Genomic DNA, 15509 nt, shown 5'->3' with positions numbered 1-15509 from the left:
CTCTATATTTTATTCCCAATATTCTTCTCCGACATTTGTGATGAAATGCATCCAGCTTTTGTGTATCTTTCTTGGTAAGTTGCCATGTCTCACTATTATATGTTGTGATGGCAATGACAATTGCTTTGTACACATTCAGTTTTGTCTTGAGGGAGATATTTTTGAGTTGCCAGATGTTTTTGAGTCTTCCAAATGCAGCGTTTGCCTTCCCAGTTCTTCTTCTTCTTCTTCCCATACATCAGAGCTTAAATCAATTTCTGTTAGGGATTAGTATGTGACCATCAAGGGGGGAGAGATTCCCCACATCTCTCTGTTGTGGGGTTTCTTGCTCTAAAACATTTGGTTCTGGATATTGTCAGGGGGATACTGAACTGGGTGGATTAAGAGTCAGATTCATTATGCCTGCACCTATGTTCCTAAGCAAATCTTTGCCAGGAAGTTACTTTAGTATTAATCAAATTATATAATTAAAATAGTTGTATCAAACATTGTGCTTGAGAATAGATGGTTTCAGCTAACCATGTGATACGGGTTTAATATTTCTATCCCATGACCACAAATTAGTTCTGTTGTTGTTTATTATTAGTAGTAGTTGTTGTATTACTACTTCTCAGTTTCTAGCATTATGATTTTGTTAAACATATTCACTAATGGTGAAATTTCCTCCTCTGCAGAAGGCCAACACAAGGCCTATGCACTAGCATTCTTCTTCAAGTTATTGCCCCCAGAAGTGCTGCTTGTGAGGATGTGCGTGCACCTGTGCACACTTGATCGGAGATTTTGTCAGCCGTATCCACAGGTCTGCTATCTACACATCCTTGTGCTCTGGTATAAGGCTATGTAGGGAGGAGTGAAGTTGCTGCTGCTCCAGTTCCTTCTCAACTGCCTGCGGCTTGAGACAAAGGGTCATTGTGTCCTCTAGGTAGCTACGCAGCTTTCTTTTTATTTGACTTTTCTTTCTTATTTTTTTTATTTTTGATTTCTTTGCTATAGTTTCATTTTACTGTTATTTTTCTATTGAATTTAGCACAACTTTGTGCTCCCCCCATCCTTTTTTTGTTTGTTTGGGCCTACATTCCATTCAGCCCTCTCCATCTCCAGCTTTTCCTAGCAAGTTATGCCCAAGACCTTGGAATTCATACCCTGCCAGATTTGCCACAGATCCTTCCCCTTCAGCAACAGGCATTCCAACTGCCTTGGCTGTCTTGGAGAGATCCATGTCTTCTCTAACTGCAAGTGAATTCAGAAGCAGATCCAGAAAGGGGACAGATTGAAACTGCTGCTGATGGCGCATTCTCTGAGACCCATGGGGTTCGGGCCCCTCATTCTCAAGCCTCCACTGCTCAGAGTGCGCTGGTACTGCACCAGCCCCAACTCCATTAAGCAAAGACCCTGGGGGCGCTCAGATTCTTTGAGACCATCTAAAAGAAGAGACCACGGTCTCCAGAAATAGAGACCAAGAGAAGAAGAAAGTCACTCTCCTGATCAGAAACAAGGAGTTCTCACATCCCAGTATTGATATCACTGAGGCATCTATCTTCTCTGGAACTGTGTTCACAGTACCACCAGAAAAGATCCCAACATGCAACACACCGAGATGCCTCCTGGCAAGCAACGTCATGCAGCACCGGCATCAGTACCAGAACTGGAGCCTTTTAAACACAAGGATTCCTCCAAGTCCAAGGTCTTAAAGTAATTATCCTCAGTATCATCCTTCTCAGATCACAATAAAGAGCATATGGACCTCCCTTCTTACCGTCCCCAGTACCTCGCAACAGTATCCAGATTCCTCACTCCCATCCAGGTTCCTGGCTCAGGAGGATCTCCAAATCTGGAAGAGCATGAATTCTCTCTTGAGGGGTACCAAGAGGGATTTCCCACCAATACCAGCTTACCCTCTGGATCTGATTTATACTCTGATCCTACTCATCCTTCTACAAAGACTTGACCACTGGAAACTGTTCAGTTACTGGTCCTTCCCTGGCTTCCAGTAGTGATGTGACCCCTGGTACTGATGCCTCTTGCTCTGCCACTGGATACCTCCTCTGACTCAGATGTGTCCATACACATGTGTTTCCACCATCTTTCTCTTCTAGTCTCCCTTCCTTGAGATGTGTCTTGAGGAAGAGACCACCAGCAGACAACTGGCCCATCAACCCTGGAAAGGGCTCCCTGGGGTCCTGCCTTGTTCCTTATGGCCCAGTACAGTGGGCTTTTTGGAACCCATGGGACCTCTCTGAGAACAGTTATACAGTGTGCTCTCATGCAAGAGGTCCGGTCAAGAACAGCAGCCACTGCCAGTGGGCCACCTTCCACAGGAAGAACCTCCGTAACAGCAGGAGCTGGACACAGAGGAGGAGACACCACTATTGTATAAATCCTGTTCCTCACCGGATGAGGCTGTAGTGCCTACCCACACACCCCACCATCCTATGGGATGATTCAAGACGTTTCAAGGCCTCAAATTCTTATGGGTCCTGTTGGAGGAGATCAACATTGTTTGCTGGACATTTTACATACTTTCCCCCTGAAGAAGATTGCTTTGCCCTTCAATGTCCGTTAGTACTAGCCTCTTTGGTGTGGCAAATACCAGCGACCATACCACTCACTTGTAAGCAGACTGATAAAAAAATACTATATTCTTTCCAAGGGTTCAGAGTATCCTTTCTCCCATCCTACCTCTAACTCTTTGGTCATCAGTGCAATTAATGTAAGAACTAGACAGTATTGGTCTTGATCAGTCCATTCTAACAGGCAACTTAAATGCATAGACTTTCTTGGCAGCAAAAACTACTTTTCAGCTGCTCTGCAATTCATGGTGGCCAGCTGTTATGCCTCAATGGGAAAATATGACTTTACAAATTATTTCATGTTTTCTCAGCATCTGCCACAGGACCATAGGGAGCAGTTTCAGGATCTCATCACAGAAGGCCAGGCGATTGTCAAGGCTTTCCTTCAGGCCTCACTCAGCATTGCTGTCACAGCTTTGCCCTCTGTGGCTACCACTATAGTCCATGCATTGAGTATCTTGGCTGCAATCCTCCAGCCTTCCCTGGGAAATACAAAACAACTGTGGAGGACTTTCCCTTTGAGGGGTTGAAACTCTTCAATGGTTCCTGGATGGATCCCTCTACTCTCCCCAAAGACTGCTCAATACCTTGGCAGCTACACACCTGTGAAAAAAAGGAAATACAGCAAGTCTCAAACAGCTCAATGGTCCTGCCCATTTATCAAACCATGAGATTGACTGAACTTCCCAGAAAGAAACCTAGATTTCCCCAGAAGGCTTCATGGTTGAGAAGGAACTGGAGTGGTGGTGGGTCCATCCCTCCCTATATACCCTTGTACCAGAGAATGAAAATGAGGATGATGTGTAGGGTGCAAGTATGGACACTGTTGACAGTATCTCCCATTAAATGAGAATGGGCCCAGGCAGATTCTGGCATGAAATACCCATAGGAACAAAACATCTTGAAGAACTCTTTTGTCTCACTGCTTTGAAATGCAAATGCCTTGTGCACTAGGGTGAATTTCACCTTATTGTTGGATAATTATCATAGCCTGTAGTATAAATTAAATTTACTTCATGAAAATTGGGTAAAACCCCTGTACAGAAAAGAGAACTATAAGTGAAGCTAGGATAGGCACCTTTACAATATGCAATACAGAACTTTGCAGCATAGTTTATCTCCCTAGCATTTTCAGACCCAAGTATCACAAAATACTTTGCAGCCAGTTACAAACTATACATGAAAATACAAGTAGTGTGTACAAGTTATCCATAGGGTCCCTTTGACTCCGATATAGTTGTGTGTCTATTGCATTTGTATTTAATATTTGTTTTAACATTTTTATTAGACATCCAGAGATATTTGGGAACAGTGCATTCTTGAACTAAAATTAAATGTTGTTAATGTTGTTATTAGACTTCAAGAACTTGGAAATGGTGAAATAGAGAATGCCAGTTATGCAGGAAAACTTAAACAGGAAATATACAACATGTCAGTTCCTTTGTGTGTGTGTTTGAATGTGTGTTTGAATCTACTATGCCAATTGCCCCCCCTCAATGGTTTTAAACCTGACCAATATCTTGGCAGACTATCATGTTATGTATCTTAAGGAAATTTAGGAGGTGGAATCCATGTCAGTTCATTTCTGCTTCAGAAATCCAGAAACCAATAGAAAGTATCATCTTATACTTGCTAGTTACTGCCTTTGCTTCAGGACCGTTTGTGCTGTCTGGATGATGGTAACTCTGCCTCGCAGACCAGAAATAGAATTGCACTTATGGAAATAGGATGCAAGTATCTCAAGAGGGAAATACGGTAGAGAGAAGGACTTCCGACTCGCTGAAAATTGAATGCTTTCAAGGAAATGAGCTAAGCTTTACAAATGGTATAAAAAGACTTGGAATTTTGGATTACACAGGATAAGCAGAGCACACATATGCTCAACCGGATGTCCTGAGAACAGATTATATAATCATACAGCAAATAAATATGTAGTTGATGTTGTTATCTGACCAACAATTGTGTTTTGTTAAGTCTGACATATGTTTCAAATGTAATGGAGGAAAAACATTGTACTGCTTTAAATCAGTGATCTTTATGATCAAAAATAGGACACTTTCATACATTAGACTCTTACCCACATCATGTCTATTCTTTTGTTATTAAATAAATAAATAAAATGTGAAGCACATTACTGTAATTAAGGACTCAAGGAAACCCATTGATCCATATTTGGAAATGTTGATAATTTTGGTTTGCATCATTGCTGGATTGCATCAGACAATCAGATAGAATTATAAGTCAGTTTAACCATGATCTTTGCCCTAAGGCGTAGTCTTTGCATTTCCAAAGAACACATGCAGCACATTTTTGTTGTATTATTGACTGCCTGGGAAGAAGTTAGTGGGGGGGGGGGTTGCTCTGCATTCTTTGGAATCTGAAACGGAGAGTTTAAACCACATGCTCCTTGTTTGTTCCTAGGTTTTCAGAAAAAATGACCACCAAATGGCTTGAACTCTTTGAAGGTAGTGGTGTTCCATATGGTCCAATCAACAGTATGCAGCAAGTATTCTTGGATCCTCAGGTCAGTTCTCACAGAGCCTTTGTGATACATTAGTGACATGTTTTACAAATATTCAAATAACAATTGCTTTCCTCCACACCAGCTTTCAACTACCTATAAAAATGTGATTCAAGTCATTTGTGTTGAGTATGAGGCTAGTAACATGGTATGATTACAACAATCATTAACTGATGACCCTAAAATGGATTGTACATTTGGAAATATAGCCTTTTCCATATTGCATCAGGCCGTTGGTACATCAAGTCTTGTACAGTATCTTGCTCTCATCAGTGGTCAATATCTGATTCTTCAGAGGACTACTCTGAAACCGTTCAGAGGACAGGAGGACAAGAATCCGTAACATTTTTCTACGCAAATACTGCAGTGCGGAAAATAATTCTTCACTCTCGCAAGCAATCATCTTTGTCTTTATAGCAGGTGTAACTACAAAGTATATTGATAAAAATTATCCAACTTTGAATACAGTTGAATAAAATTAGGATGCAGAAATATTTTGAGCCTTTTCTTGGCTAGGAACTCGCAAGAACTAAGAGGAATTTGTCTTTTGTTTTTAGTATTTCACAAAGTTGAATGTTTCTTTATTCATAACAGATACCATACATTTGGTTAAAATGTTTTTACCTTCTTATGCCCATAAACATATGAAAGCTGGGCACTGCGCTGATTTTCCCATTGGAGCTTGTTGGGTTGATTGTTCTCTCGCCAGCTCAACCAGCTGTCTCAAACAAAGTTAACAGGCTATATTTTGCACCTATTCTGCTACTCAGTGAATCTCATTTAAATGAATTTCTGTTGCTGGAATAAACCTATTCCGTAAAGACTATACATCTACTTGAGTGCAAATATATGCACAGTGAACATCCTCTGAATCAAATATCTGATAAAGGAATGAGAGTGTTCAAGGAATCACAATGCATCACTAAAAATTGTAAATAGAATTGATGACTGAAATAAATGAATCTGTTCTATATGTAGTATCTGCTGTGCACCAGTATATACCAAGACTGTGCACCAGAATAAAAACAAAAAGAAAAGGAGTACCGGTGGCACCTTAGAGACTAACCGGTACTCCTTTTCTTTTTGCGAATACAGACTAACACGGCTGCTACTCTGAAACCTGAGAATAAAAACAGAAAAGGAACGTGTGATAAAGGAACACATTTATTGTATACCAAGGGCCTGCATTTATAAAGCTACTGCTGCATACGAATGGAAGTTTTGGTAGATTAATGCACTGTTATTCCTTGAAATGAGGTAGCACCATGCTGACTTTGCCTGTGGAGGATAACCTGGCCAACTTTCTCACTTCATAATTTTCACAGGGATTAAGCTTAGATTTTGTACACTCCATTGCAGAAGGCTTTATTTTACTCAGGGGTTAGTTGGTTTGGGGAGTTATACATAGGGTGATACTGAAAAGGAGATCCTGCACTTTTTGTTCAATGGGCCACAAAATTAAAAAAAGTCAATGACGATATGAGAGAGAGGATTTTTTAGTGGTTAAAACAATGATGTGTTGAAAGGGAGGTGAGGGGGGAAAGTATCACTAAAGTGCCCCTGCTGAAAACTGCATACCAAATTGAAGGGAGGACTGTGATAGTTTGCCTGCTTCTGACAAAGTTTGCTGTCCCTCTGGATACTGTTAAATCATCTCTACCATGAGACACATAATGATGCCTTTGCCTTTGAAATGGACCAACTTGCACCAATTGCCAGGTTTTTTCAAATTGTTTTCCCATTAAGGAGCATGCTTATTCCCAACTTCCCTCATAGAACTTCCTGAAAAATCGTGTTCCTTCCACATGCTTCTCTGAATTCAATATTACACTAACACTCTGTTCTCATCACTTTTTGGGAACAAAATGTAAGCATTTCTAGTGAAGTGCAGCTTAATGGGTTTGTTTAGTAAGTGACGTTGTCTCTCTTCCTGTTTTATAGTTCTGAGAAAATACTTGTGCTCAAATAGGAAAACAAAGTGAATAGCCCCTTTTCCCTGGAACTCAGGGTTTATTGTATAGTTATGGGAAGAAATGTGTGCTAGAATCCCTTTTTGAAATATTAGCATCACATCACTGGGTTAGATATACTTTCTACATCATCATCTCTCTCAGAGGTGAATCTAAGAGAAAGGACCAATGCAGAGAGCAGTAAACTCAGTCTTCCATTTGTGTTGGATATTTTGTTTACATTTGTAATTGCACTTTATATTTTTGTGGAAAGTACTCCAAACATCTGTAGATGGGTCCTCCGTTGCCCTTCCCAATCCAGTGTCTCAAAAATGACTTGGACTCAGCAGTTTAGGGCCAGTTCAAGGAAAAAGTTAATGAATGTGCATCTATCCCTTTATTCTGGGATGCCATTTTTCACACGTGCATCCAATCACTGTCCTTGGGTTTCATCATCAGCATTCGCATGTCTGCATAAACCAGCAATATGCTATACACATTCTCACTCTTCAACAACAACTTTACCCTTTCATAGACCATCTTGTCAATTCACTTTCTGTACTACAAAAAGCACTACAGTGGACTGGGTCTGGGTAGAACAGAAAATCCACCAATTGCTCAGGTTCTGTAACCCAAATATCCCCAACACTCCCAAATCCATTTGTAACAGGAATAGAAGATATTTCCCAACAAGACCATACCATAATCATAGTCAAAGTATCAGATATGTAAAGCTTGTCCCACTTTTAATGATGTACAGTATAAGGACGTCGTGATCACTGAAATAATGGAAGAATTCTTTTTTGTTCATCTTCTCTCAAGATCTGTCTAGACTAGGAAAATCTGTATTTAGGAGATGTTAGCTAACTTTCATTAATAAACACATTTTTAAACACCACTTAGCCCTAAGTGTAGACAAAGGCAGTAGGATTTCAAACTCAATGATTTACCACAATCAGCTAACATTTTTAAATTCCACTAGCTTTGCCTTGTAGAGAACCAAAAGCGATACCCAAACCAGTGGCTTTTTGATGTGGATAGACTTTTCTTTACCTCTAACCAGGATACCGTTGGAATCCACATGCTATGAAGGTTCTTCCCCTGGCTGTCTTTTACTAGAAATATAATATTATATAATATAATATAATATAATATATTCAACAACATTATGTCTTGAAACAATTTCATTAATTTTCATCCCGATTGTTTCCTAATCATCATCAGTTTTTTGGCATTCATAATATAAAGCAGCAGTCATAAGATGTGGGCTCACACCACTAGTGACTGAGGCATCACAATGTATTGCATGTCAACAACCATCAAACAGCACAGCTGTTAGCAATGCTGCAAAATGCTTTACGGTGCACCACAAGGCCTTTAACAGCCAAAGACCAAGCACATGGGGTAAAACTGAAGAGGAATGGAAGCAAGACTGAAGGGAAAGGGAAGCAAGTCTAAAAGGGTGATACAATTTAATCAACTATAGGTGTGAATCTTTCACCCACCATGGAACCCTGGGGGTCAAAAAGGGCCCATATAATTTCTTTTGTAAACTCAGATTGAAACAACTTGTCTGACCCTGGAACGTTTTGTTAACATCATTAACAGCTTCAATCATACTCTAACTGAGCTGCCAAAAAAATAAAGTTTTTGACTAAGCTGGATTGCCAGGTGATACATTTTTTCCATGAATGGAATGAAATGTTGTCTACCTTTTCCCAACTGATTATAATCTTTTATTCATTTGTGGTGTTAAAATGAATACTGCAGGCATTTTCACTGCTAAGTCAATCAGTGTCTTTATGAAGGGGAGGGAGACAGAGGTTAAAAGGGTTGAGAGACAGGCATTTGCTCTTTTAGGGTCACTGATACAGTAATTAAGAAAACATTCTTAACCTGCTAGTGGGACAACTGTTTTCCTTAAAAAATGAGAAGGAGAGAGAAAGAGAGAAAAGTATCCTTATAGAAGGTCCTATAAAGATACTTTATAGGCTATCTGCTTGCAACGTTTTATATTCAGACTTTTTCTAAAATATGTTCTTTTAATCAGGCCAAGATCATACAGTACATTAAAAGAATTCTTTAACAGTTTTAAAAATTTACTGGATGACCTCAGTGTGGTCCTATTTAACATACCCTTGGGAACATGTGTATGAAATACAATGTGGTTTGAGGTTTTTCAAACAATACAAACTTAAAAGAGAATATGTATTTTTTAACAGAAACCATTCAAATTCCTCCAAAAGATAAAACAAAACAAAAGCAGGTATGCACCATACTGCAGATAGGCCATGAAAGCATAAAGATCTGTGGCTATTAAGTAAGGGGAATGAAAGTATTCTTCTTACTTTTTTCTTTAGGTGTTCTGTCTTTTACAGTCATCGTACAATGCCATTGTTGTTTCCAAATGGCTGGCAGAAATTTAAAAAAAGAATAAGATGGCTGCATTATGGACAATTTAATAATTTGGTAGCTAATGTTTAAAACCACACTCCTTGATGCATTTTATCATATCAATGCTGTGAGCAGAAAATAAAAATGAAAGTCCTGAAATGGTATTTTTTAGCAGAACAGTTACAGACATACCACACAAGTTGAGTACATCAGGTGTAAGACATCATCCTGATGCATCACTTCTGAGAAGTATTGGGAGGGAAATATCAGAGTTGAAATATCACAGCTGGCTCTGATTTCAGCTCATGCCAAACACCTGCAAGCTCTAAAAGGATACCAAAACAAAACTCCACCCTGTGGCAGAAGGCCATCCCTTAACAACCCTTTCTTGACTTTGCATCACTATAAAAATTAATTTAACGTTTTTACAGAAACCTTATTTTTCCTGTCCCAGAAGACTAATACAGTTCCTTTAGCCATTCTGCTGAATATGCCTCAAAAACAGAAAGTTAAGAATTGAAATATTTGATAGTTGGAAATTATCTGATGTTTTCATCTTATTATTTGTGAAAGCCTGTGAAATTGGTGGGCTTTATTAATCTCTAGACTATATCATATTCTGTAAATCATTTCATTTGAACACGTCCTGGCAAAAATTTCCTAGCATCTGGTAAAAGCTTCCACAATTCAAGTTCTGATCACAAAAAGCAACTCAAGAAACAAAATGTATTTTAATGTGTTTAGTTGGTTTTTTTTTTAAAGTGATGCACTTTAAGAACCATGTTTTGAATCACTTCAGTGGTTAATATTTACTGAAACAGTTTTGCAGTCCACTAAGGGTTATTCAAGTCAAGTGAAATTATATTCTTGTCTATAATACTGCAGAGAATTCGTTACATAAAGCGGTTCCTGCGACTGACGAACAGTTGATGAAGGCCTTTAGGTTGTACAGTGTTTCTGGAAGTAATTTCTAGTAGAGAAGTGAAAGAGAGGAATTAAATTTTGCATTTATCTCTTTAAGTATTGGACCTGGTTGTAAATTTTCCAATGGAATGTTTTTCCAGAAAAAGCAAAGCATTTTGTGAGTACATGTTGCCTTTAAAAAAAAATTGTTTTGAAGTGAAAATTGGAGAAAATGCCCCACATCTTTCAATATGATTGAAACATTCCATTTAGACAGTTTTCAAAATGAAATGTTTGTTTTCCATTTCAAAATGACTTTTCATTTCAATTTTTAACACTAGGAAGTATGATATCAACAGTTGAAATCCAAATGAACACTTTAAATTTTGTCAAAATGAAACATTTTGATTGATCAAAAATGCAATTTTTTTCCAGAATGTATGTTTGTGGAAAAATTTGAATTTTTTGTTTTCTTTCTGTTCTGAAACCAAAGGGATTTCAGAATTATAAAACTCTCCTTGAAACAAAACTATGGTTACTGCACACTCTAGGACAGTGGCTACTGTATCCCTTTTGGGAGTCTGATTTGTCTTGTGTACCCCAAATTTCACTTGCTTACAAATTACTTGCTTACAAATTTACAAATTAAAAATTACTTGCTTACAAAGTCAGACATAAAAATACAAAAGTGTCACAGGACACTGTTACTGAAAAGTGTGTGTGTGTGTATGTTAGTAATACATATGCCTACATGTGTTATGAAGAGCAATCCCTTCTATTATAGACTTCCATTTTATGAAGATCATAAATTTCCTAAAAAATCAACAACATTTATTTCAAGCATAACTATCAAAAGATCTCTGAGAAGTGCCAAAAACCTTCCAGTGAACTGGTTTTGAAATTAAAGAGGGAGCCTGCAAGGACGTTTTCAAAAAAGTTGCATTATGGGTTCTCAGTTCAGGAGCCTAGTGAGAAGCTTCTCACTGATTTTTTCAAAACTTCAGTTGTCTTTCTTCACTATGCTCCAGCATTAGCAATTCACGACACAGCTTTTTCAAAGCCCTTTGGTTGGTTTCTCTCTTTAGAGAGGTTGCACACTGGTTCACTAATCCTGGAGCTCAGTAAAGTGATGCCAGTCAGTTTCAAAGAGTCTGTACTTAAGGTCCTGCAATCTTGAAATGCACTGAAGACCATGCCATTGAGCTTTCAAGGAACAGTGCTTGCTGGTGTGTAATTTCTTTGAAGTTCCTAACAGCATGTTAACCTGACTGGCGTTTTCATTGTTGGATACAGTGCAAATTTGGAGTCATAACTGAGCTGTAATTACCCCAAGAATTTCAGTTTATCAAAATTGGTGAATATGGGTTTCATTATACGTAAGAATACATATGCTTAAATTATTACATTGTAATCCCATCACATTTTGCAAGGTAAGCGGGGTTGTCCTTGGTCTGTCTTCTAAGGTATATCTAAGTGCTTGGAGGAGTTGGTACTGGTGGTTCTGTACATGGCATTCTTCCCACAAAGTCTGTACTGAACCAGTGCCACTGCGTAATGGTGGTAGACACTGTGCTGCTGGATGCAGTCATTTGCTTGTATTATACATTCATAGTTGCGTGCCCTTTTGGTTACTAAAGATCCTGAGGCAGTTTTTAATAATAATAGTAGTAACGTCCTGATCAGATTTTAGCTTGAGAGCTAATATTTTGCCAACTTAAATTTCCTCAGCAATTTCAATTGAAGATAATATTTTTCTTCATTTGTTGTGTACTCTTTCCCCTAAAAGTTGTGGAAAGTAATACGTACATTACTTATCAGCCTAAGAAGGTTGTTGATCTTTCATTTTCAAAATATCACAATGAAGTAGACATGTATCTAAACTGAATTAAGTGAAATTAGGATAGAAAGAGTCTGCACAGATATCAAAGGCAAAAGCTTCGGATGCTCAAAGCCAATTTTCAATATATGATTTCAGGAAACTAGTTGAGTTTTGACTTGTTTTTGAATTTCTTAATTTCAGTGTCAGACTGTGTTCAGGAATTTCCTGTGAAGATAGATAGCCTGGGCTGCTTCTCTGGGAAAAAGGGCTGGTCTGCACACAGTTTTTGTACTCCTTTAACTAAATCGGTTTGAAACTGGAGTAATTAAAGTTTTACAACCCCCTAATGTGGATGGTGTTATACTGATATTATGGGTTTCAGAGTAGCAGCCGTGTTAGTCTGTATTCGCAAAAAGAAAAGGAGTACTTGTGGCACCTTAGAGACTAACAAATTTATTAGAGCATAAGCTTTCGTGAGCTACAGCTCACTTCATCGGATGCATTTGGTGGAAAAAACAGAGGAGAGATTTATATACACACACACAGAGAACATGAAACAATGGGTTTATCATACACACTGTAAGGAGAGTGATCACTTAAAATAAGCCATCACCAACAGCAGGGGGGGGAAGGAGGAAAACCTTTCATGGTGACAAGCAAGGTAGGCTAATTCCAGCAGTTAACAAGAATATCAGAGGAACAGTGGGGGGTGGGGTGGGAGGGAGAAATACCATGGGGAAATAGTTTTACTTTGTGTAATGACTCATCCATTCCCAGTCTCTATTCAAGCCTAAGTTAATTGTATCCAGTTTGCAAATTAATTCCAATTCAGCAGTCTCTCGTTGGAGTCTGTTTTTGAAGCTTTTTTGTTGAAGTATAGCCACTCTTAGGTCTGTGATCGAGTGACCAGAGAGATTGAAGTGTTCTCCAACTGGTTTTTGAATGTTATAATTCTTGACGTCTGATTTGTGTCCATTCATTCTTTTACGTAGAGACTGTCCAGTTTGGCCAATGTACATGGCAGAGGGGCATTGCTGGCACATGATGGCATATATCACATTGGTAGATGCGCAGGTGAAGGAGCCTCTGATAGTGTGGCTGATGTGATTAGGCCCTATGATGGTATCCCCTGAATAGATATGTGGACAGAGTTGGCAACGGGCTTTGTTGCAAGGATAGGTTCCTGGGTTAGTGGTTCTGTTGTGTGGTGTGTGGTTGCTGGTGAGTATTTGCTTCAGATTGGGGGGCTGTCTGTAAGCAAGGACTGGTCTGTCTCCCAAGATCTGAGAGAGCGATGGCTCGTCCTTCAGGATAGGTTGTAGATCCTTGATGATGCGTTGGAGAGGTTTTAGTTGGGGGCTGAAGGTGATGGCTAGTGGCGTTCTGTTGTTTTCTTTGTTGGGCCTGTCCTGTAGTAGGTGACTTCTGGGTACTCTTCTGGCTCTGTCAATCTGTTTCTTCACTTCAGCAGGTGGGTATTGTAGTTGTAGGAATGCATGATAGAGATCTTGTAGGTGTTTGTCTCTGTCTGAGGGGTTGGAGCAAATGCGGTTATATGGTAGCGCTTGGCTGTAGACAATGGATCGAGTGGTATGATCTGGATGAAAGCTAGAGGCATGTAGGTAGGAATAGCGGTCAGTAGGTTTCCGATATAGGGTGGTGTTTATGTGACCATCGCTTATTAGCACCGTAGTGTCCAGGAAGTGGATCTCTTCTGTGGACTGGTCCAGGCTGAGGTTGATGGTGGGATGGAAATCCTACAACTACAATACCCACCTGCTGAAGTGAAGAAACAGATTGACAGAGCCAGAAGAGTACCCAGAAGTCACCTACTACAGGACAGGCCCAACAAAGAAAACAACAGAACGCCACTAGCCATCACCTTCAGCCCCCAACTAAAACCTCTCCAACGCATCATCAAGGATCTACAACCTATCCTGAAGGACGAGCCATCGCTCTCTCAGATCTTGGGAGACAGACCAGTCCTTGCTTACAGACAGCCCCCCAATCTGAAGCAAATACTCACCAGCAACCACACAACAGAACCACTAACCCAGGAACCTATCCTTGCAACAAAGCCCGTTGCCAACTCTGTCCACATATCTATTCAGGGGATACCATCATAGGGCCTAATCACATCAGCCACACTATCAGAGGCTCGTTCACCTGCGCATCTACCAATGTGATATATGCCATCATGTGCCAGCAATGCCCCTCTGCCATGTACATTGGCCAAACTGGACAGTCTCTATGTAAAAGAGTGAATGGACACAAATCAGACGTCAAGAATTATAACATTCAAAAACCAGTTGGAGAACACTTCAATCTCTCTGGTCACTCGATCACAGACCTAAGAGTGGCTATACTTCAACAAAAAAGCTTCAAAAACAGACTCCAACGAGAGACTGCTGAATTGGAATTAATTTGCAAACTGGATACAATTAACTTAGGCTTGAATAGAGACTGGGAATGGATGAGTCATTACACAAAGTAAAACTATTTCCCCATGGTATTTCTCCCTCCCACCCCACCCCCCACTGTTCCTCTGATATTCTTGTTAACTGCTGGAATTAGCCTACCTTGCTTGTCACCATGAAAGGTTTTCCTCCTTCCCCCCCCTGCTGTTGGTGATGGCTTATTTTAAGTGATCACTCTCCTTACAGTGTGTATGATAAACCCATTGTTTCATGTTCTCTGTGTGTGTGTATATAAATCTCTCCTCTGTTTTTTCCACCAAATGCATCCGATGAAGTGAGCTGTAGCTCACGAAAGCTTATGCTCTAATAAATTTGTTAGTCTCTAAGGTGCCACAAGTACTCCTTTTCTTTTTACTGATATTATGGTGTTTATACTGGGATAGCTTATTCCTGTAAATTTAGGAAAATAAGATATACTGGCGATAAGGGATCTTTATAGAGGTATAGCTGCATCCACACTAGGGAATGTACTGATTTACCTGTTCTGTTTTTTTTTTTTAAAAAAAATCACATCCCTAACCAAAATAATAGTACAATAACTGTGTAGACAAGGCTATAGTGTGTTTTACTCTCCAGCTGCCTTTTCTGGGTTTTTCAGCAGAGCCCTGAAAATCACAAAAGAGATATGAATCTCATTTAAAAAAAACAAACACTTGATCAGTGATTAAAGAGTCCTTCGGGATGCCCTAGATGAATTTCAGATGTTTAGGGCAGCGCTAGAGGTGCACTGAAGCTCACACTGGGAATACTTTGCTAGGTGTTTGTCGTTTCATACATATCTGTGTTATGTGTAATGGCCCATAAAAGGGGATATTCCCATAATTCACAAATAGCCTTAGAAATAGGATGGCAAACAAAAACCGACCAGTAATAGCA

The 15509-nt window shown here is 39.4% G+C and overlaps 1 protein-coding gene across 14 annotated transcripts in view; it reads left to right on the top strand.

Annotated features, from left to right (window-relative positions):
* Nucleotides 1-15509, top strand: part of SUGCT (succinyl-CoA:glutarate-CoA transferase) — a 483091-nt gene that overhangs the window by 227994 nt on the left and 239588 nt on the right. For all 14 annotated transcript variants that reach the window (XR_006279193.1, XR_006279194.1, XM_043508703.1 and 11 more), the window contains one exon: nt 4992-5094. Coding sequence is in view for 12 of the 14 variants with exons in the window: in XM_043508703.1 (XP_043364638.1) it covers nt 4992-5094 (103 nt within the window). In the remaining 2 variants the exon portion in view is untranslated. The remainder of the gene's footprint in view (nt 1-4991; nt 5095-15509) is intronic.

This window comes from Dermochelys coriacea, chromosome 2 (genome assembly GCF_009764565.3).
Source record: "Dermochelys coriacea isolate rDerCor1 chromosome 2, rDerCor1.pri.v4, whole genome shotgun sequence".
NCBI classification, from domain to species: domain Eukaryota; kingdom Metazoa; phylum Chordata; order Testudines; family Dermochelyidae; genus Dermochelys; species Dermochelys coriacea.
The sequence above is the reverse complement of the archived record's forward strand: the minus strand, read 5'-3'. Positions and strand labels throughout refer to the sequence as shown.